General features: G+C 38.8%; 1 protein-coding gene and 1 long non-coding RNA gene across 7 annotated transcripts; both read right to left on the bottom strand.

The window, feature by feature from the left end:
* Positions 1-3,000: 3,000 nt before the first annotated feature.
* LOC103703138 (protein SMAX1-LIKE 3-like) lies at positions 3,001-6,841 on the bottom strand. The gene is made up of 3 exons (XM_008785881.6): positions 5,344-6,841; positions 4,498-4,735; positions 3,001-4,369 (listed from the first exon to the last, which is right to left on the bottom strand). Exons 1-3 carry the CDS (start codon positions 6,540-6,542, stop codon positions 3,239-3,241), a joined length of 2,568 nt encoding a protein of 855 aa, XP_008784103.4. The 5' UTR covers positions 6,543-6,841; the 3' UTR covers positions 3,001-3,238.
* Positions 6,842-12,297: 5,456 nt separating this feature from the next.
* Positions 12,298-21,260, bottom strand: LOC103703137 (uncharacterized). 6 transcript variants are annotated; one of them, XR_015972739.2, is made up of 6 exons: positions 20,380-20,802; positions 17,813-18,049; positions 17,297-17,440; positions 16,938-17,009; positions 16,790-16,853; positions 12,871-15,967 (listed from the first exon to the last, which is right to left on the bottom strand). It is a non-coding gene; the product is annotated as an uncharacterized LOC103703137 (long non-coding RNA). The 6 variants fall into 6 exon arrangements; XR_015972738.2 differs by having other exon boundaries at positions 16,790-17,009; XR_015972740.2 differs by lacking the exon at positions 17,297-17,440 and having other exon boundaries at positions 12,872-15,967; positions 20,380-20,801.
* Between the last annotated feature and the right edge of the window lie 2,575 nt (positions 21,261-23,835).

Genomic DNA, 23,835 nt, shown 5'->3' on the forward strand with positions numbered 1-23,835 from the left:
TATTATATTTATTTCCAGACAAATTATTCTTTATCCTTTGTATTTTTATTTAGGCTAACACCCCGTACATGCAAGGCTAGAATACCAGCCTGTCTTGTTCCCCTTGATGGGAGAGGAGAGATCGATGTGGCATCTTCACTGGGAATCGAAGAAAGCGAGATTTAACTTCACCCTGTGTCTGTGTATAGATGTGTGGGTGTGAAAGTGAGCGAATGGTTTTTGGTTTTGTGTGAGTGAGGCTTCACCCTTTTTAAGATTGGAAAAAAAGTGATGAAAAAGTGATGGAGAATATATTAATGTTGGGATTTCCAAAAGAATGGATAGGCATGTGAGAGGTCAGTAATTTCCCCCTCTTTGTGATCCACACATGGCATATCCATTAGTTTCAAAACCCATAATCCTTTCCGAAAGCCACAGAAGACAAATTCCATGCTTACACTATGGGTTTTCTTTGCTTTGCTTTTTTTCTTTTTTTAAAATTAGGTGTAAGAGAGCAGGGAAGGTTATCTTTATAGGATTCGAAAGCACAAACTTTAAGGTCTAATTAAAGACTAAGATGCTTATCTTTATTATGTTAATCTTTTCGCCCTCCACTACTTTACAAAGATGAGAATGTTGGGTTATGAAATCTAAAGCAGGAAAAGGGATTCTTTTTCAAATCGCATCACCATGCATAAAAAGTAGTGTCCTTTTGATATTTCTTAAGGAAGATTGTGCTTTTGCCTTCTAAAGTGTCTCCACCTTTGCACAACCCCTAAGTTATGAATCATACTTTAATCCTGCTTTGCACATCGCTTATATTTCTTTCATTTCAATATTAATTCTGCACACCTCATGTCATCATTAAATTGGTCTCCACACCTTCATCTAAATTGGAGGCTCATGTCATGATTGTAATATCAAGTGACCCTGGTATACTCAACCATTCTCATTCTGTAATCAAACAAGGCTAGGTTGTGTCTGCTAGTATATGAACCGCTTTTTAAAGGAAATGGTTCAAATTTATATCATTTCTTATGGAATGCAGCTCCTACCATGGGAACGCAATAAATATATGCTATTGTTCATTCCTTGGAATCATGGAAATGCAATCATGAAGATTACTCTGATGGATCCCAGGGAACTCGCTGTAAATAGCCTAAGGAAATCAAGTAATCCCTACCCAAAAACCCAATGGTATGAAATGAATGCTTCTTGTTGCCAAGAAGATCGACCTATGTAGTACAATTGTGTATATTGTACGCGCGTGTTCAGTGCTCCAACACATAAGAGTAATTTTTTGAGAGAACACATGAGAGAGTAATTGATTTACTGGATTTGAATATATGACATTTTCAGCAGTATCGAAACCTATAAACCAAGTGAACAGAATTTATTGCATCATTTCAAAGAGATATTAGGATCTGCTCCTTACGATGTTAGAGATTTATGAACATTAAATCCATTGGAAAATAAGTAAAAGAAATTTACAATACACTTCTAAAAATTATTATGATTTTGACATTGATGCAGTACCCACCAAGAGTAACAATTAGTCAAAGTTTGAAATAGAGTCTCTAAGCTTGAGAAGTACATAATTTTAGAAAATAAGAAGAGTCCACGTTTTGACCAATTGAAAACTAGCGGACATATTATATATTTTGTTCAAAATGCCAGCTGTATCCTCATTTGAGGTGAGAAAGCTAACAATGAGTTTATTTATTTATTTATTTGTTTTGAGCAAGAAGTTTCTTTGAAGATTAATGGTTATATCATCAAAAAAAAAAGATTAGTGGTTGTACTTTATGCGGCTTTGGGATTTGTAAGTTCTTAAAATATAAAGAGAATGAGGTTATGTTTCTGTAGGTCGATTCTTTTATTACCTTATGATGCAATATTGGGCCTCTTCAACCTTTTTTCTATCTTTTATTCGCATGCTTCTATCTCTTACCTTCTTTTGATAGTTTAGATATGTGCACCTCTTTTTTAGATTGGACACTGCACTATAAACATTTTTATTCTATGTTTTCCAGCTTCATGTTGGTCAAAAACACATAGATATCATGATTATTGTAAAAGAAGCAGAAGAAGAAGAAGAAGGAGTTTGGCATAAAGAATAATAAATTCACCTAAACCAAAGAAAAACTTTTAACCTACGAACTGCCTGCTACAAGCTAGATTTGCATTTTTTTGTTTAAGTAACATTGAAAGCTTTTTCCGGTGAAAGTAGCATTGGAAACTTTACAGAAGTCTAATTTGCTTAGAAGTCTAATTAGCAAAGCAGAAAAAAACATAGCAGCTGGCTTTTTTTTTGGTTTGGGTGGGGGGGGGGGGGGGGGGGGGGGGGGGGGGGTGTATGAAAGAGAAAACCAACCAGACGGGATGGGGAGATTATAGGTTTACAGATACAAATTTTCCTTTGAAGAGCATACAGTATTTGTTCAGGATGAGATCTTGGATTTCATTAATTATAACGCCTAAAAGTTCAATGCAGGTATTGATCTAGTCTCATGGGTCATGAAAATCATCAATATTAACTAATGTTAGCTGCCATTTAAAACTCAAGGCTCATTTTGAATAACAGGTGAATAAAGGAACAAACAGTAGAAGCTCAGTTGTATCAACACTCATGGATTTTTCACTTCCTTCTTTCGCGCATATATATATATATATATATATATATATATATAGATAGATAGATAGATAGATAGATAGATAGATAGATAGATAGAGACAGATAGATAGAGAGAGAGAGAGAGAGAGAGCTTCTATATATCTCCCAAGATAAGCAAGTAGGCATTTCGTATGAATATGTTCCCTCCCAAACTCCGTAGTGGTTAAAGAACGAAATATTGGAAATTTGATGGTGAAAAGTTTTATTTTCCTCCAAAAAGAAAAGACGGTGAAAAAGGTTAAAAGTGCCATTCATGCTTAGAAGAATGAAATTATTAGCAACTCGGCGATAAAAAATGTTGACAGTGCCATTCACAGCATCATCTTATGGATCCAAATGGACAAAGATAAGGAAACTATTAGCCAAACTATGTTAACATTCAAAACTCATAAGAAAATAATCCATAAACCAATGCCACAAATATAACTAGCAATATACAAGTGCTTCCTACGTGCATCTACCTTAAGCAACCAATGTCTTCTATCCTCTCATCTCATAATTCACCAAAAAAGGAGGGGAAAAGGCCAAGATTCAGCATGGGAAAAAAAAAAACACAACCACCGAGAAATTTAACAATCACATGCACTACGAGTCCTCAGGCAATTTGAAAAAGAATGCGCGATCCACCAACTGGGGAAATCCCACATCATCAAAGGAACAATCCACCACATCTTCATCTCTGGCACAAAGATTTAAATCTAAACAAAGACACGATTCTTCCTTCTCCTCCTCACTCTCCACCTTCTGCTTAACCGGAGGAGAGCAAGCCCTTGATCTCGAGTCGAAACTCTCGCAACTCAAGATGATGATAGCATCACTAACACCAACTTCTTCACCGTCGTAGCTCTGTATTTTCCCTTTCTCGATGGCTGTCTTGATTCCTATTTGAGAGTAATAGTCGACTTGCTCGATATCATCCATCAAAATAACACGGTGCGCGTTCTCACGGATTGCCTTAAAGAGTCTCTCAAGATAGCTATGGCTTACTTCTGCTCTCGACCTCTTATTTCGGAGATCATCACTGGAATCAGACCGAGTTGTTGCAAAGGTGCTGAGCCCTATAGATATGAAGTTGGTGGGAGAACCAAAGACGAGCCTCGCTAGCTCTCGAGCTATCTTCTCTTTGCCTTCGGTGTCACCTCCTTGAAAGAATAACCACGTCTCTTCCTTGGGCCCAGCTAACCTCAACTTCTGTTTCCTTCTCATCATCCCCGATCTGCACTGGAGGACAGTGCTTGCAATCTCTGGGATTATGCCCTTCTGCCATTGGACTTTTTTCTCCAACGCATTGCACAAGGTCTTTAGATTCTCAGCATTGAGCTCCTTGAACCTGGGGAGGCTCTCCATCTCCATGGTGTCACTTGAAGAAGTTGAATTAGGGTTAGCCTTAGTGTTAGAAAAGGGTAGGGGTGAAGTCCTTCGTCCCATGTGCTCCTGGGAGTAGATTCTTGAGTTGGACTCAAAGCCTTCATCGATATTTTCTGATATCCAGAGCTGATGCTCCCTCCATGGATGTCTGCTCTCGAGTGGCAATGTCCAAGACTGGTGGCTCTGGTGCAATGTTGGGTAGCGGAGATCATATGAAGAGATGGATGAAGAAGATGGAGAAGCTGAAGAGAAATTTAGAGTCATCTCGGATGGATGGTGCGGACTTCTGTGGGATGTACTGCATATCGAGTTCCACTTCTTGCAGAGATCTCTAAGTTGAAGACAGCCCTGCAAGAGAGAGAAGCAAAAAATAAAGCTATGTCATTGTTGTGTGAACTTTATTCTTGAACTTACTTTATGTGTTTCCTATTGGATTCTGTTACTCTAGCCGAATGGAATGCGGAGATGAACGCTACCTGGTCATTTCTAGCTGTCCTTCTATCATCTTCTTTATATTGTTGGAGCCATGAAGGTAGGCTTGAGGTGATTGAGCCATTGCTACTGTAAGAAGTATTTGGTAGACCTCGAGCCTCGGTTTCAAACTTGATGGAACAATCGGCGCAGCAAGTCAGCTGACTCCCCAGTCCATCTTCTAACAATGACCAACACGACCCATCTCCATTCCTCTTGCTTTTCAATTGGTTTTGCGGACCACTGGGAGAAGAATTAATTAAGAAAAGTAGGGTAAGGAGAGTCGGCAACGCAAATATCCATGATGCTACAGTATCGCACTTTGTTTTCTTTACTTTTAAAGCATTTTGAATGGATCACCAGTACAAGCTAATTAACTTTTTTTTATTATTTTTTTAATGTTCTCCTGAGAGAAATATTTTAATCATTTTACTTCAAGTTCCCGGTGGAAAGACTCGAAATCAGAATTGAAAGGCTGTATTTCAGTTTCTTGCTGCCTCAGAAACCAAATCTGACATGCAGAAATCTAAAATAATGAAAAGGAAAAGGAAAAGATGGAAAGCTATAAAAAGAGAGAAAAATTGAAGTTCCAACCTTTTTCTTTTTTATTTTGATGCAAAGAAATTATTTCTCATATAAAAACCATGATTCCAATTGCTAAGGAAAAGACGACATGATTCCAACTTTCTTTAGAGATTCGCAAGAAAAACCACCCTGCAAGGAACTAACTAGATCTTGGACTAGGCATGAGAAGGGGCAAAAGAAATGCAATTCCAATGACTACTGATTGATTAACTTGAAATAATTTTGATTCATTACTGAAATATTTTAAAAATCAACTTGGCATCTACCTGTCGCAATTGAGACTCAATCCCAAACTTCCAGCAGGAATCGTGAGAGGCTGAAGACCCCAGAGAACCTCCAGTGAAGGATTTCCGATCCTGCACTTCATGTAAGTCTGGTACGTTGCAATTCCCATGAGCCAAAACCTAAGAGGACCACTGCTCTCCCCTCCGATGCCACCACAGACCAAACTCCTGATCTCCATGATCACATGCTCCACAGGACAGTAGTAGTTCCTCCCCTTTTCCCCACAGCTAGCCCTATACTCCGCAGCCCATTTGAGATCCCCCAAGTATAACACTGCTCCTCTCCCCACGCAACAACTCTTCACCAGGCACCTCAGCTCCCGAACCTTTTGATCAACTTCCTCTCTTGGCATGTGCATAAAAGAGAAGAGAGGGAGGGTTATAAACTGCAAATTTCTTAGAACCTCATGCACTTCCCCTTTGTCCACCCTATCCATGACCCCTCTAACAACTCCCTCAGCGGTGGCTAAGCACTCCCCTACTATTACGAGACTCTTCTTCCTGCTTACTAAAGTCTCCAGGACGCTCATCACATCCTCGCTCCTCACTTGATCCAAAGGCCTAGTTTTGGTCCCATGGGGAGGGGTGAGAGGGCTGGTGACCTCCTTGGGCTTGCTAGGATTAGGGTTAGAAGGAGTGGATGCACACATATCCAAGGAGATGGCCTGCTCCACATTGCTCTTCACTTGAGTGCTTGAGAAGCCAGCCTCCCTCATGACTCGGCTCACGCTGGGGTCGTCGAGGATGGAGATTATGAGCTGCTCCAGCTCAATCTTGACTGCAAGCAGCGGCTGCTGCTGGCTCTCGATGGAACCACGACGCTGGTGAGCCTGGGCGCGCTTAAAGGCGGCGACGAGGGCATTGGAGAGGGATGGATGGTGGTGGTGATGGTGGTGGACCTGGTGGGGACCGAGCATAGGGGTGGAGGAGGAGGAGGCAGGGAGGCGGTTTAGGGCAACGTTGAAGCATAGCTCGAGCGCCTTGCACTGGAGGGGGTGGGAATGAGACTGGAGGCAGGCGACGCGGAGGAGGCCCGTGGAGGAGGAGAGCATGGTGTTGGCGACATGGAGTGGGGTCACTTGGGCGTGGCCTCGCCGGCGTGCAAGGTTCACAGCTTGCTTGACTACGCTCGCTGCCTCCGGGGTTAGAGCTTGTTGCACTGTGCAACCTCCTGCTCGCATCTTAACGAATTTCTTCGTAATTCTTGAAGTGGTGGTGGTAGCGGTGGCAGTAGGTGACAATAGAAAGATTTAAGGAAGTGGTTGTGGGGGATTTGTCTTGATGGAGCTCATTGGACAAGGAAGAAGGAGATCGTGAGAGGAGTGAAGAGAAGGGAACGAAGGGAGAAATGGGGTGGTTGGGGAGTTTCGAGGGATTTGAGAGAGAGAGGGGGGTTTGTTGGCTTCGAGTCAGGTGGGATGTCGATCTCTTCGCTCTTTAGCTGATCTATGTGGAATGTGACTGTGAGTGCGAGTGCAAGGATGTATATGGAGGTTGTTGTCTACTTTTTATAGGTTCTTTTGGGTTATTTGCTTTGTGGTGGCGAGGTGTAGTGAAATTTTATGGATTTGTGGACTGTGCTTTTCTTGCAGGGGAGGGTAAATTGGGGTCCAAAGTCGAATTCGTAGTGGAAAGTGGAACGCATGTGCTGACAAGCGGCATCCAAAGGCGACCCAGCTTTGCTCTCTCTCTCTCTCTCTCTCTCTCTCTCTTCCACCCCCCCTAACCATGGTACAAGTATACAACAAGAAAACTAGAAAAGTTTAGAAAATCAAATTTTTTATGTGGGAACTGGATATACGCGAGGTAGGCAAAAAGAAATACAAAAAATTCATTACGTCATGATATTGACAAAGTTCAGGATTAAATCTCCATATTATTTTGAAGATGTTAACTCAATTGAAGAGGACCCTTGTTCCTTTTTCTATGTTTATTTTTATATTGAGATTTAAGTTGGAACAATCATAAAAAAAAAAAATCTCATCAAAGATTTATTTGCATATTTAAGAATGATTTATCTCACAAATAGATATTTTAGAAAGAAAAAAGGAACATAGCCTTACCTCTCACCTCTCGGATAGAACTATTTATGAGGATGTGACTACAGTAAATAATTCATGAATAAAACATTCACACGTTGGTAGGTCAGCTCACCGCTTTTGGTTTTTCTGTTATAAATTAAGAAGAATATTTACTCGTGCCATGCTTTAAAACGTCATTCTATTCTAGAAATATTAGGACTTTCAACTCAAGAGGATCTCAGCAAATTAATCTACAAATAAAGAAAATGTTGATGGAGGCCCTGGCTCACCATTGAGCTAGCCTAGCCTTTTCGGCCACCTTGCAACCCAAACAACCCAACACCACGATTGGACCAAAAATAGGATGGGTCAAAGAAGGAGATCGACTCATCCATCTCGTAGTCACCAGAGGCTAGAAAACCCTAGCCTCCACTATTATTAAAGCCCTTCCCCTCCCTGTGGAGTATCAAGCTAAGCTCTTTTGTTGTGTCTCTTTTTTTCTCTTCTCTCTCTATTTCTACCATGCCCTATCCCTGTTATCGCCAAACTCCAACATCAAATCTTGATAGAGTTAACCTAATACCACCTTCGCCTTATGCTTTCTTTCTCTACCTACATGTCTCCATCGAGGATTGTCACCATCATGCAATATCTTACTGAAATCAACTTGGCACAGCAGCCGAAAGCTCTCCTATTCACAGCCTTTTCTTCTGTAAGCCCAATCTAGCCGCCTTAGTCTAATTTTGTGGCTGATAGCAAGGGCACAACCACTAACCGAATGGGCAAGGCTCGACCAGATATCGAGCCAACAACAGCTCGTGACCCCACCCCCTATCTTAAATATTTGTTTTCCTTCTCTTTTTTCGATTGTTATCACCACCACCACCACATACTACCAAACACACCAGTTCAAAAGCCCGGCAGCTCGCCCAGCCAACTCAAGCTCGAAGCATTTCGTGCAACCCTAGGCCTAGATTTTAAGCCTAGTGGGCTGGGCCAGACCTGAAATATGGGTCCGCTTATTAAAATAAGACAAACTCGAGTTTTGGATGGCTCGGCCCAAGCTCGGTCCTCGATCCTCCTCCTCCTCCTGTGTCCTCCCCTCCATCCTCCTCCTCCTCCTTCTCCCTCTCCCCTTTTTGTTCTCTTTCCTTCCTTATTCCACAGGTTTTAAATAAAAATATTAAGGAGCTTGAGACCTAGCTCGAAGCCCAAGTAAGTACCAAGCTCGGCTTAGAAAATAGGCCAAGAGAGTCGGGCTCGGGTCTGACTAATTTTAGCTATATCTTGTGTTCAGCTCAGTCCAAACCCTGCCTGGCTCATTCGATGAACAAGTTTACTACTAAACTTCGGTCATTGCTCCCAACACTATCACTAGACCACCCCTTCCTTCCTCCTTCCCTCTTCTTCGAGAGAGCTATGAAGAGACTTCTTTCCCTCCTCTATTATTATAAGAAAATTCCCTATTTTCTTTTTTTAAAAAAAAGAATTTATCTCTCTTGACCTCTCTTTCTCCCTCTCTCTCTCTCTCTCATATTTCTCTCTAATTCTCTCTCATGTATTTTCTCTCTTTCCCTCTCATTGTTTCTCTCTCAAATTGGTGGGACTCCCACATACCCGAAAATCCCTTCCACTCTCTTTCTTTATGTGCCTCTGATCAATCTTAGTAGGGGGATCTAGAACCGATCATGTGGTCGTCCATTGCATCGCCATCCAACCCAGCTTTTGTCAGGTACCCCTTAACAGCCTCATGTCATGCTGCCTTTGCCCTAATCAGACTCTCATTGCACGATTCGATCAATCATCACCTAGAATTAGACTGATTCAACCCACCAAAGGTACATCATTTGAATAAGGAGAAATTTAGGGGAGGATTTTATATTTTAGTCCATTAAGTAAGATCGTGGGCACCCCTATTTAGAGAAAATTTTGGATCCTATTAATTTAAAGTTGTAGGTACCTCTATCCTTGGTATTTTTATTACGCGTGCTATATAATCTGATATAAAATTTACATTGCTTAGTTTTTACACATGAATTTAAAAAAATCCTAAATATTTAAAATTAAAATTTATGGAAATTATATTTGCATATATATGTTTATGTTTGAATTAAATATTATGTATGCTCTACATAAAAATATATATTTCTTTAAATTTATATCAAGCATGAAGTATTATACTTCAACATGATCATAAGCATGATGAATGATTTGCACAATGGAAATGTTTAAAATGAGATGTTAAATCCTATTTTGAAATTGCATGGACATTTGAAAGAATTATGCTCGCTATAAAACTAAGAAAACCAATTTTGAAATGGATTTTATGGTTACATTCTAGTCTGACTATAATTTTGGTATAGCCAATAGAACTGATCGTTTGCCCATACCTATTCAGAAACTATTTTCTTTGAGTTCAGCCAAATGGGGCTAATTGCTAACATATGCGAGTCAAAGGCTATTATGTATTCAGGAGCTAGTCTCTTGGGCCTTGTCATGGGTCCAATCATGATTATGTAAATTAGAGCTAGTTCATTTCAAACTTATCTAGTTTGGGCTGATTGTTAACACATGCTGATCGATGGTATATTTTGTTTTCAAAAGATAATCGCCTTTGGACTTTGTCTTAGGATTGATCTTGGCCGTCATTGCTACAACTGGGAGAGGGAAAATATTGTAGTTGCTTTGAAAGTTTCATAAAAAGGGATTTTCCTCATTAGAAGCATTTAAAACTAGTTTTTATACTAATATTATGAAAAGTGAATTTTTTGGATTTCTTTCCTAGAAATATACCACGTTAGTTTCTGTTATATTCCATTATGACATCTTATGCCCATTTAAATATTTTAATAAATATATATATGCTTGATCCAACTAGAGATGCAGAGGTTACTTACTGAACTGTTAGATCATTCTTCTTTTCTTGTCTTTTTATCAAATACTGAGGAATAGCTCGGACGGGGTTATGAGCTTAATGCTAAAAAATTATAATTTAGCTAGTTGTCTCTTGATTAGTAAATCTTTGTCAAAAAAATTATTATGGAATTTTGGAGGAAAAAACTCTATTTAATTGAAATTTTCTAGATGCTTTATCATCTACCACCATCTGCCTTGATACATATCTATTTTTAAATTGTGTAATTTAGGCAGGCCTTGCATGTCCTATAAGCTGAATCTTATAGGATGTGCGGCCACCTGTCACATAACCGGTATGTGCTGGTAGGTCAAGGTACGACATAGATACAAATTAGCATGATGAAGCGTTCTAAGTAAATTAGGAACATGTCACATAGGACAAGATATAAAGACAAGAAGGTTTGTTAAGGAAAAAGACCATAATTATTTGTTGGATTGCTTGATCAATAATTTTTGGATAGTTCCAAACAAAGAAACTGTTATAAGTAACCTAAGTACTAGAAAATTGGCAAAAAGCTTTCTATGCTGAGGATTTCATTGAGCACATGAAATGAAATCGAATTTAAGAACTATACCATCATTTAAGTCATTTCATAACAGCTAGAGTCACCCAACCATTGTGCTCAAAAAAAAAAGAAAAAGAAAATCTAGAATTACAAGTTTAGGTGAAGAGTGAGGTCTGCTCACAAAATCTTAAGAGGGAAGAATATCGTGCATATATATATTGAGAATATAACTGCATACTTGATGGCATGCATTATATATGTAAAAACTATCATTCTAATATTCACAATATAACTAGAATACTTCAATTAGGGAAGTGTCAACATTTAAAACTTTAGAAACTATTGGTTATTCCAAACAATACAAAGCGTATAATTATATGCTTTATGTGGGACGTTTGAAAATAGACATATGAATCAAAAAGAGCAATTTACAATTGTTCAACTTCTACAAATACATGCATGACTCAGACCATATGCAATGAATTCGTTGTACGTAAGAAATTATTTTTGTTGAATGAGGTTGCATTACAAGTAGTAAGGGATAAAAATAGATGAACAAACATCTATTTGATTTGCCTTCATTAATTAATAATGTTCTCCCACTGTATTCTTCTAGATCTTAAGTCGACCTAGAAAAATAAAGTAATTACAACACATTATTGTAAAAGATGCACTTTTTCTAAAACGGCTACATATATGTGTATATATATATATCAGACACAAAGCCATGGGAAATGGCGCCGCTGTAGTAGTAGATATTGCACATAACCAGGGATTGCCAATTATTGGTGAAAAAAGTCCAACTAAAAATGCTCGTCATAATTAAATCTCTTGCATAAAACTTGACGATAATTGATATATATATATATATATATTTGATGAAATGAAAATTCAAGAAAACACAATTGTCCCACTCTATTGACGTGCTTGTGCTAATTATGTTACTTGTTTCTCCAGTCATTACATGTTCACCACCAAAAGTAATAAGAACAGTTGTATTCTTTGTACCAAATACAAAGCATGCAGACCATCACATTACTGCTCTGTTCCAAAAGGGGAACTTTTGGAGGATAGTTCTGCGGTAATGACCTCGATCATATAGTAATGGTTAACATGAAAGCTTTTTATGCTGATAATTTTATGAAATTCTTTTTTTTTCTTTGTCTTATTATTTATTTATTTAGGAAACGGGATTCCCGGACAACAATGATTTGTATCAATGCATGGGGTGATGTGAAGTGGGGCTGTGACCTCTCATCTTTTGCAGGGCCTACTAAAAAATGAGTGAGTTTTTTTATAGTCTCTTTGCTGGTCTGGTCTGGCCTCAGAATCGGGAACTGTGTACGGCCTCTTTCATTAGGGACTCTAAAAGAACAAGGAATAAAGTGCCCCTACGCCCATATGGATAGGACACCCCCTCTCCCCTCTCTCTCTCTCTCTCTCTTTCTCCCTCTCTTCTTCGCACGCAAACGCCACATTAATTCCACATAAAAAGTGAAGGCTTTTTGAACATCCTCTCTTTCCACAAAAGCCAAGTGAATAGAATAACTGTGTTAGCTTCCAGGGTGGCTGACAAATACATCACTCTGTATAAATGTTGCTTCCGAAAGTTTTCACAGCTCGCTGAAATAATGACATAGCTGTGACTCCACTGCACTGCACACCATTTTAGCAGGGAAAGCTAAAATGCTCTTTGTAGGAACAAGGATACTGCAGCTAATAACAGAGTCGCTATCATATATCATTTTGATTGTAATACATCGTTTGAGAAGGTTTTTCTGAGGTTCTCTTGCTTTGCTTGCAATGGTCCGTTTCCTGCTCCAGAGGCACTGAAGCATATTTTAAAAGACATATACTTGTTAGGGACCATGCTGGGGAACGGTCTTTCATATCGTGCATTTGCATGGAAAGCAGAGCTCCACTTCCACCTTGGTGGATGGAAAAAAATAAACACACAAAATACCTCACACTTTCCAAGAGATCTCCCGTCACCTTGTAATTTTATCATAGACCATGCCATCGGCGCCTACCACCAATCAGCCTGCACTCCATGAAGAAAGGGGGTAAAGAAAAAAAAATAAAGATAGAAAGAAAAAGGAGAGAAAGAAAATTGACCGGCGAACAAAGAGAGAGCTCATGCATGTATTCTTACCATACCTTCTTTCGCATACCAAAAAGAAAAAGGAAAAAGGAAAAGGAAAGGATGAGAGAAAAGAATCCACTCGAGTCATTTAACGTTAACGCATTTAGTTGTGTAGCAAAAATGACATTATACAGCATGAAATCTATAGCAAACCACAGTGTCACTTGACCTTCTATACCTTTCAATTAATCATCTACGTCTCTATTTGTTCGGCAGAATGCGTTTAATGAGCAAACAAATATTGATACTGGTGCAATGAGGTGTGCAGCTTTTTCGTAAGATCACATAGTAGTATTACATACTATTTCTTTTACCAGCATGAAAGAGGTGGCTTGTACAGCTGGTAAGAGAGGTGATTCAGCACTTTCAAATGCTGCTTTCTCGCTTAGATGCTCAAAGAAGAGGCTTCTAAACGCTCAAAGAGGAGGCTTCTAAACTACAATGTGCTTCTCTTTTCAAACTAGCCTTAGTCACAGTCAAAAGTTTTGGTCTAATATGGTCCAAAAGGCACACAAAGGACAGATCTAATAACTAGCAAGGCAAAAGCCCCTGCAATGCTACAAAAGGAGTGATTGAAGGGAGAAAATACAGTTCAAAGGAATGCAACAAAATCCTCACCACTGCTTCCTTTCTCCATTCCTAACGGTTATCGACCATTTAAAAGTTTGTGCACGCCATGCAGTGCATGCTAAAGGTTTAAAAAAAAGAAAGAAATAAAAAAAAAAAGAAACCAGGGGCATTTTTTAACCTTCATATCTTCTCTTTTATGTCCCCAATCGAACCCTTTCATTCCTGGGGTATGTCTTTAAAGCAAAGCACCCCTTGCAAAGCAGCATTAAAAGCATTATATGGCATTATCTGCCCAAAAGTGTCCCTAAGAGTCTGATCATATGCAGCCATGTGACTAGAAGCATCATCTTCAAGCACACAACAAACACAAAACACATGAAAATTATTTACACAAAATACATCTATACCTGTGTGTATGGCAAAGACATAAATTTTCTGTCAAAACGATTACCTTGACAGTATAATTACTCACAACATACACCTTCCTGCAAAAGCTAGAAGCAACGCAAACTCAAGGTCGAGACTAGACTACCAACAAAGGAATTAAGGACCTCTGATTGCTCGATCATGGAGCAGGGGACCGTATAATCTAAGGTCATGAGTTTAATTGGATGGTAAAGTTTGCTTACAGAATTTAGATGTACACACTGAACTAATTCAAAAGAGTAGTAAATATTGCCGTTTCTTTCTCATGGACGAGTCGGTCGATGAAAATTATGACTTCTGATAGCTGATATAGTTATGGAAGAAAACACATCTATTTCCACAAAAAAATATAATGGCATATATTGAACCATATTTGACGAACTGAACTTTGGAAACATTTGTCCTGGTTTAAATGAAGACCACTGATCACCAGCACAAAAGCAGCAAGGAAGGACTCCAAAACACGGATGCTCGACAAAGTGATTAGGATGACAGATGCACGGCAAGCATCTTGATCACAGCATATGGGTTACATACACAGGTGCGTCATAATGCACAACCACAAGAAAAGGATTCAGGAGCAAGTGACACCGTAACACCAAGAACAATCGCAAACAGCTGCATAAAGACTTCCTAGCTTTCCAGTGTATAAACTTCAGTAGGTGGAGCAGAATTTTGCTACTTTGAGCTCTCTAACTTACTGGCCTCATCTTCTTGCATCTTTAAACTGCTGCTCCTTTAGTCCCTGGCACTATTCATAAGCGTTAGTTGACTTTGCCAACTAGACAGCTTCACCATCAGCCAACCATTTCAGTAAAGCTCATCTTCATGATATCCTGTACCCTAAACTGATAAATTCATTACTTTGTAGTTCTGCATTGCCGAGGTTTCCATTTCAGAGGATCCTTGAATCACTGACATTGCAGCTTAAGGCTCCTTGCCGCAGTTGGTCTGCCCTCGTTGCTACATCTGTGATCTACTTTTGCCTTCATCACCACATTCTGTTTCCACGGTTGTCAAATTTGTTTTGTTTAGCTTCTCTTTGTCCTCTATCAACAGAGACAAATCTTGTCACTAGCATAATCTTTTTACACCCTTCATATCTTCACTTCATCCAAACCAGTGGCTCTCCTTTGTGGTCATGCATCCTCAAGCCTTTGGCTGATCTTATTGAGCATGCACCTTAGCCTTTTCCCATGCAGTTCTGCAAGCACCATGGGTATTCTGTAAACTTCCATACATCCTCCCTTTCATGTCAAAATGTTTCCACAGTTCCTTGGCAAACATGTCATTAAAAGCAACAGTGCTAAATCTAGATAATTTCATACTCGTGTGTTCATGCAGAACTTAATCCTGACTTCTGTCCAAGAAGTACAGGTCAAATTCAGGTCAATATCCTGTACTTGGTACCAAGTTGGGTTAAACCATGGTGATGCCCAACCCTAAAAAAACTAAACCTATTTAGAACTCCCCTTCCATCCACACCTTTTTAGGTCTTCTCATCATCTTTTATGATTGATCGTTCTAAATTCAGGGAACCCTTCCTCGCCTCTGCACACGTCATTTACAGCTTAAATTGTAGACATTACAAGTCATTTTGATGGTTCCCTGTCACTTTATTAATGCCATTCCAAGCTTCCTTCTCTGTAGTCATCTCTATCCATCCCAGTCTTGCAACACCGTAGAGACCTGGACATCTACATTATCTACAATGCTGGTCTTATGCTCATGTTTTCAAACTCAACTTCCAGTCCATGCAAATGATGATTCCACAGCAGCATCATAAGCTTTCCAATAGTTGTATCTAAGGTTGCATCAAGAAGAAAATCTCCAATTCATCCACCACGCACTGGTATATCCAGCAAACCCCTAATTTACGCTACTAATTTTCTTGTGCATGAGAAAAAAAATAAAAAATAACAAGCTTCCGAAATTGAGTGATGTTGCAGTCCCCGACCAAGGACCGAAGTTGGCCATTGCTATTAGCTCTTCCTTGTCATCCAAGATCTAACATCCACTACTACCTGTACGAAAATATAAAATATATAAATATACCTACCTCACTTAAACTTTTGGGATAAGTGGTGATTTTAACAGGTATCAAAGCAGAGGTTCTGAGTTCGGATCCTGTCTCCGTACTCTTTAACTCCATTATTAAGAATTTCACATGTTGGGCTCACCCATTAAAATGGAAAGTCAGGCCCACATGCGAAGAAGAGTGTAAGAAAATATAAAATATATAAATAAATCTACCTCAGCCTATTAGCTTAAGGGCTCGTTTGGTTCGCGGAAAGCATTTTCCTTCCTAGGAATATGATTCCTGAGAAATAAATTCCTAGGAAGAGGATGCCTAGGAAAGTATTTTTGGCATGTTTGGTTGACCATGGGAAAGTGACAAATTTCCAAGGTGCTTATGTTTGGTTGGCCATCCACTTTCCTAGGAAAGTTATATATAATTCCTATTATGCCCTTAATAAAAATTAGGTTTTTAATGCCTCTTTAATGCTTCTTTAATACTGAAGGGACTTTTTGGGAAAAAGTAAAAATGAAGTGATTCCCGCCTCATGGGAAAGTAACTTTTCCATGTTTCTCATGGAAAAGACTTTCCCATGAAATGTGGGAATCACATTCCCATGGGAATACAACTTTCCCTTCTCTCTCCTTTGAAAACTCCAACCAAACAAGAGGCATCTCATTACTTTCCCGTTGACCACACTTTCCCCCCTTCTTTTCCTGTGAACCAAACGAGCCCTAAGTTTTTGGGATAAGTGGTAATTTTAACACTATTAGCACACGATTAAAATTAGGTTTGCAGGATCCAAAAATGAGATCAATGGAAGACTTACATAAAATGTTGCCATGAGAAGCAAGCTGCAACATGAGGGATCTAGAAATGGGTTTGCCAAAAACCTAGAAAGGAGCTGAGAGAAAAGTTAAGGGGGTAATATTAGTCTTTCTCTTGTCTTCTTGGATCAGGGTTCTATTGTCATCCACCTTCCAGCAGGCACAACCACCGATTTCGAACATTAGCTCCGAGCAGCCCTATATCTCAGCCCATAAAGTGGCCTAACAAATAAGAGGGATTGATTTAGATTTGACAGAAAACCTTGATATATACATAATAACTAACAAGTAATTAAGCAATTAGAAGTTCTAAAAGGCTTGTCCTTTTTGTCTTCCAAAAAAAAAAAAAGATTCAAGAAAATTTTCTGTCATTATATTGTTGGAGAAACTGTTTCGTGATAAACGTTGTGAACCGTCTATTCAGATGGCCTATCACGAGGCCTGATACATGAAAAGAGATGAACCAGGTAATACCCTGGCTGTCAAAATAATCGACAAAATGGTCATACCACACTGCCCCAGGATGACAGTACCAACTGAGAGTACTTCTCTCTCTGAATTTAGCCATTGGTAGTGATGGTGGTCGTCTTCACTAGTCACTAGTCATTATGACAACCACAACAAATCAATAATTCAGCACAGAATATCCCCATCTGCAGCATTGGGAGATTTTCAGTCAACAAACGAAAGTAAATAAAGATCCTTACTGGAACCAAGCAATGTGCCTTCAGTTAAATTAATAAAAGTCAAGTATATAAGTATATAACAGAGAAAGAATATGTTGTATATGAACCTCTGTTTTATCAATTAATATTAATTACAAAAGAGTTGGTGTCCCGTACTCAAAAATTTTCTGAAGAGCGCATAAACTGAATTACAGAAGATAGTTGATAAACAGGACAGCAAGTTAACACCTTCTCATATTCAAATGCTGTAACAGAGCCACCACTAGCAAACTGATAGCAGGCATTATGAAAACCTTACTTTGTACTAGAGCACACTTCAAACCCTGTCGTATTGTTTACCTGCTCGACATCGAGGGGCTGATACACAAGTTTCAGAGCTTGCCTGCCAGGACTCCAAGCATGGATGATCTAGTCATACCAAGTGGTCTACCATGACGAGCACTCTATACTCAGTGGATGGAACCAAAAAAAAAAAAAAGACCTTGCTGCAGAGTAGCTGATGATAATCCGTAATATGACTGTTGACACTTGGATCACCAATGGAAATTTGCTGGCAAGATTTGCACCTCCATGTTTCTGTCAAGCAGGAAACAGCTTTACATCTCCAAGCAATGCTTACTACGAAAATTAATGTCCAACAGCATAACAATTGATGATTCCACAGCAGATGCATATAACCACTATTTCTTCAACAAATGAAAAAAAAGCGATCAGCAAGGATCATTTCTAAACAAGATTCTGAAAACATTAAAAGAGAGTACACATGCAAAGTTGCAAAGAAATGAAGCACGAGTTCGTAAGAGACTTTTACATGAAATTATCATTCTCTTGCTGCAGTGAATGCATCTTCACTTCTCTTGTAGGGTTTTCTACTGCATGAGTAAAAGATGCTTGTTCAACTTCACCACAGGAACCTCTGTGCTGTTACCACAGCAGCTTGCTCAGAATGGTTCTTGGAGCGATAGGAAATTCCCAGATTGATGATCAACCTCCTCTCTATCTCGAGTAGAAGCTTCCTCTCTATCTCAAGTAGAATGCACGTGTCCTTTAGTTTCTGACTTACTACCCTCGGTTTCTTGGGTACCACCATTTGCTCGTTCCTGTTTCTTAGGCTTTGTGTGCTCCTCTCACCGTGCACCAAACTCATTTTTCATTTCTTTGCAACAAACATGCCCTTACTGGACTACAAATCCTAACTCTCAAATTGAAAATCTCACTATTAAAAGGATGCCTTATTCCAAAATCCAGTTAATCCAATCTTATTTTCTCCTACAACAATCACCTAGCAGGCAATGGTCCAATTAGTCTTATATTTTTGTCAAAAGTGTTCTCCTAAATCTATACCAGTTTAAGAAAAAGGCATGATTTTATTAATACTAAAATGTTCACTCATACTATTCCTAACAATTTTATTTCAGCTCTCCAATTCAGATCTGGTTCCTTTCATGTTGAATCCTTTTTCCATAAAATCCCAAAATATTGCATATTTTCTAGGAGATGTGCTTTTATTATGAGGACCCGTGCATACATACATTTAGTCCCACATCGGTTATGCACCGGGTAGATCTTGAATACTTATACAAGGCCAATAAACGCAAAAAACACCTTTCAGCTGGCTTCTTTCGGTGAGGTCCCAAGTTATTACAGATAGACTTGGGCACTGGGCCGGGCCGCCCATGGCCCGGCACGGCCCGGCACGAAGCGGGCCGTGCCTGGCACGGCCCGCTTGCTACAGTACCGGGCCGTGCCAGGCACGGCCCATTCAAGGGGGCCGTGCTGGGTCACGGTTTTCTGGCCCGCAGGCCGAGCCCGGCACGGCCCATTAGGGCCTGGGCTGGCACGGCCCGCTTCTTGGCCCGCGGGCCAAGCACGGCACGGCCCACGGGCCAGCCCGGCACGGCCCATAAGGGCCTGGGCCGGGCACGGCCCGCGAGCTAGGCCCGGCCCGTCTCCATTAAAATACCCAAAATACCCCTCAATTTAGCCCAAAATACCCCTCAATTTAGCCGTTTTTGGACTGTTGGGAGGGCCCGCCAATCGACGGGCCTGGGGCCGGGCCGGGCTTCGGTTTTCTGCTGAGCGGGCCGTGCCTGGCACGGAACGAAGCGGGCCGGGCCAGGCACGGCCCGTTTAGACCCCTGGCCCGGTGGGCTTGGGCCGGGCCGGCCCGGCACGACCCGATGCCCAAGTCTAATTACAGATAGTATCAGAGCAAACCAAGCCCATAGCCTATGTGGACTAACAGACGCTGCAGTATAGGTCTATTTGGTTGACTATAAGCTGGTCATGGTATTTGTGATTGGATTTGAATAGATTTCGACCCTTAGCCTAGTGCGAATGCTAGGGCTTAAACAGGGTAGTGGGTGAGTATTGGTGCGGGCGTATGTTTAGTCTTACATCGATTATACACTGGGTAGATCTTAGGTACCTATATACGGACAATGAACCCACATTTATTTTCATGTCAAAATGCCGTGCAATTTTAGTAATGCAACTATTACACATACCAACATTTTCAGTCCTGTTAACAATACCTTGTGTGTTGTTCATTTACTTGTACCATTATAAAACGCCCTATTTAACAAAAGGACTAACAACAACCTTTGTTTCCCATTCTTGTCAATAAGATATATGTTGCTTATTAATCAATATTGGATCATAATTAGAATTTGAGTTCTGCCGGAGGAAAAGTCTATATTAACCTCAATTTCTTGTTTCCCAGTATTTACAAATAAAATTCCCTGCACTACCAACAAGTTTCCACTCACGCTAAAATAAAACAGACAGTCAATCCCTTTCCTTCTCAAGGGAGGAAACTTTTGAGGGAGGAAAAACAAAATAATTTAAACTTTGCTCAAGATAAACATCATAAATTCAGCAAAAAACATAAAGGAAAAGAAGGGTACCTTCTCTCAGTGGGGTCTTGAATCTTGGGGCGGGCGATCTTCTCTCTCACCTGGTCGTACACCCCATCGTAGTCGAACACCGAGGGGTCCTCGTACAGCCTTGTTGTGCTGTTCCTCTTATCTTTTTCCAAATTCCATTCGGAAATCCAACAAAACAAACAAAAAATCACAAATTTAGCCAATGTTTCTTCTCAATCGATGGAAACAATGGTAAGAATTAGGGTTTATAAGAGACGAATGCAAATCTTCTGGAGGGCCTTGTGCTTCGAAGCTTAGCGAGAGATCTCTAGCTCGAAGTCGTCCTCGTCGTCTCCGACGAAGGCCCGCGGAGGACAGCGGGGGCTTCGTTGCTCTAGCGGAATTCGGAGCTAGAGCCTCATCTCTCCCCTGCGAATCCTAGCTCCCTCCCTCGTATCGATCTCTCGTTTCTTGGTCACTGTGCGGTGCCGTACTCGGGTCGGATGCTACATAATCCGCATGCGACATGGAAACCCGCATCCGGATCCGGGATGCGGTTAGTTAGGTTAAACCTATTGTGGGTTATTAGGTAATCATGTTTAGCACCAAACCCGAGGGACATGCTTAGCTAATCTGGCTCTAGAGTTAAGATACCATCTGATTTGTATGTCAACTAGGGAGGGCCAGTTCTCCGATCACGATCGCTCATGATTAGTGCAACGATCATGATGGGATGGGCCTCATGCCATACATGAGGTAGCATGTTGGTAAGGACCATCCAATCACAAATATCATAACAATCACAGAAAGTTTTGATCGAAGAACTAAGCCCCTCTACTCATGCAAATTAGAGAGGATAAAGATGCTAGAAGATGACCTAATAGACCCAAATCCAGGGAGGGGTATACTAAAGACCTATCTTGATCAAGTGTAGGTATCATGAAACTTAGTTGAAGATTAAATCTAGTTTGGTTTATTATTTTATTTAATGTTTAATTCAAATCTAATTTCAAAGAAAAATATGAAGTTGAGAATTTGAAGTAGCTTGTTTACATTTCATAACTAAACTTTTTTTTTACTTTCTCAGCTCTAACTTAAATTGAAGCTAAGATGTCCTAAATATTAACTTGCTACGACATGTGGGAGATAAATGGAATATAAGAGCATCAAACACCAGTGGAAGGTCTACCTTGAAGAAAAAAAATTGAAAAAAAAAAAGAGAATGTCAAGAAGAACAAGGGGACTTCATATAAATAAGGGGTAAAAGTAAGATTGTGATAATTCCTAACCATTTCCTAAAAACAAATGCTATAATAAACTAAAGAAGAAAGTGTCCCTGATCTAGATTATACCAGAGATGTGCCTTCCCTAATGTACCATATAATGTTTTTAAATGTTATGCTCTTAAAGATGAAAGTGGAAGGTAATAATAGATTTTTGGTGACTCAATCTCCACGAGAATTGAGCATGTATGTTATTGTATTCATAATAACGGTACATCATTCTATATATCATCTAAAATTACAAAGAATAATACATTCAAATTATAAATGAGGCATAATGGAAAAATCTCTTCAATACAAAAGGAAAGAATCACTTTGATATAAAAGGAAGAGTGAAGTTGCTATAACAGTCACAAAATAATAGAGGATTTATATGATTTCTTGCCAAGTTGAAGAAAATCTAGAGAATCATTTTGATCCACTGTAATCATGGAGGATTTGTTTGATTTATTGCTAAGTTGATGATGATCTAGAGAAATAGTTTGATCCTCCATATCGGTATCATTATCAGTTATGCTTTAATTCATTAACAAGTAAATGCACCCTATAAAACCCACAAAATATCTATCTATTGACATGTAACATTGGTATCACATATCAATAAACAACATTATCATTCAAAACCAAAGTTTACAAAATAGTCCCAAACCCTTCATTTTAGTGTGTATCTAATCGAACTGGTGCAAAATCAGGTTGATTTGCTAGTTTCGCTCAAGACAAGTCCAAACTAGTCCGAACTAAATGAAACCACCCAATTCGACTCATTCAAGTTAGTTTGAGGCCCTTCATGAATGAAAGAGGGAGAATTCTTTTCTACCAAGCACATAAATAAAAATGTGAGAAGATAAAACAAATCAAGGAAAATAGGATTTTTTCCCCTATGGTTGTGACTAAAATCCACACAAATATGGGGTATAATCTCCTCCCTCCTCTTCATTTTTTCTTGTTTTTCTTTTTGTACCTAAAATAAACTAAAAATAAAAAATAAAAAATTGTATCAAAATTTTATATTTTGACATGATTTTATGATATGTTATAAATCTAAGGGTAATCTATGCATTGAAGAAGAAATCATGATTTTTCATTGATTCCATTATTTTTTAGATTAAAAATATAATTTTAATTTAAAAATAATAATAATAATAATAATAATTAGATAGAATTAATAGTACATTTTAGAGTATTCATGTTACTTGCTTTCCTTTTTGATAATTATTTTAATTTATGCATGGTTATGGTTATGCGAACCTAAGTCCAAATTCAAATGAATTTAAAAAACAAGTACTAATTAAGGCATACCTATAGACTAAAAAAAATATATGTAGTATCCCTAGTATAATTTTATATTTAGCAAAATTACAACTAAACTTTTATAGTTAAATACTATTTTTAAATAAAAATTAATTTAAAATATATAAAATAGTAAAAACAGAAATTATTGTGATGCATAGATAATTTAGAAATTCTTTTGAAATAATTCAGCCACCTTTTGTGTTGCTATATAAAATATCACTTTTTATATGTTTAGTAACTTAAAAATATTAATTAAACTAATTATTTTTATATATTAGGACATGTTTTTAAGGACAAAATGCATAGTATTTTAATTATTTTATAAATTACCACATATATTAAGTAAAATTAACTCATAAAATCATTAACATGTTTAGAAATATATTTTTTTATTTTTTAAAAATATAGATCCACTTCGTGTAATTTATGAGATGGTTTACCACATGTGGAACCTTAAGATCATATTTCGAAAATTTCTAACTCTTAAAATAACTATAACAATATAAAAATTGGAAAAAAAAAGAACTGGTACTGTATTAGTAAGCTTTCGTATGGGTTATCATACATAGTAACAAGATCATGAATCTTATTCAAAGCACCAGCTAGTTGTAGAAGATAAGGTCAATCGACGGCAAGAGCAGACAGATAATGGTAAGTAAATCATCAAAACAGCAATTTTGAGATGAGTGGATGATAAATGCAATAATCTGATAAGTCTGAATTTGCAGACGAAAATCACTTTTTGTAATGCCCAAAATTAATACCATAATGCCTCTTTTTGCAGGTACCCGAAAAAATCTATGGCATCAATCACAATGTCCTCGAGGTTTCTTATAGGTACTAGTTTGATTCCCATAAGAGTAGATTACTCAGTTTATCCTCCTTTCTTTTGACTAGTACAGGTAATATCGTTTCGAAGAGA

The sequence above is a fragment of the Phoenix dactylifera genome, chromosome 13, assembly GCF_051530095.1.
Source record: "Phoenix dactylifera cultivar Ajwa chromosome 13, Ajwa_hap1_PhDact_Kaust_v1.1, whole genome shotgun sequence".
Classification (NCBI taxonomy): Eukaryota; Viridiplantae; Streptophyta; class Magnoliopsida; order Arecales; family Arecaceae; genus Phoenix; species Phoenix dactylifera.

What these genes read in the sequence shown, in the direction of transcription:
- LOC103703138 (XM_008785881.6), bottom strand. Translation starts at nt 6,542, where the DNA reads ATGCGAGCAGGAGGTTGCACAGTGCAACAAGCTCTAACCCCGGAGGCA. An exon ending in TTGAGTCTCAATTGCGACAG is followed by an intron (nt 4,736 to 5,343) that starts GTAGATGCCAAG and finishes TTCTTCTCCCAG; the next exon opens with TGGTCCGCAAAACCAATTGA. An exon ending in GGACAGCTAGAAATGACCAG is followed by an intron (nt 4,370 to 4,497) that starts GTAGCGTTCATC and finishes TCTCTCTTGCAG; the next exon opens with GGCTGTCTTCAACTTAGAGA.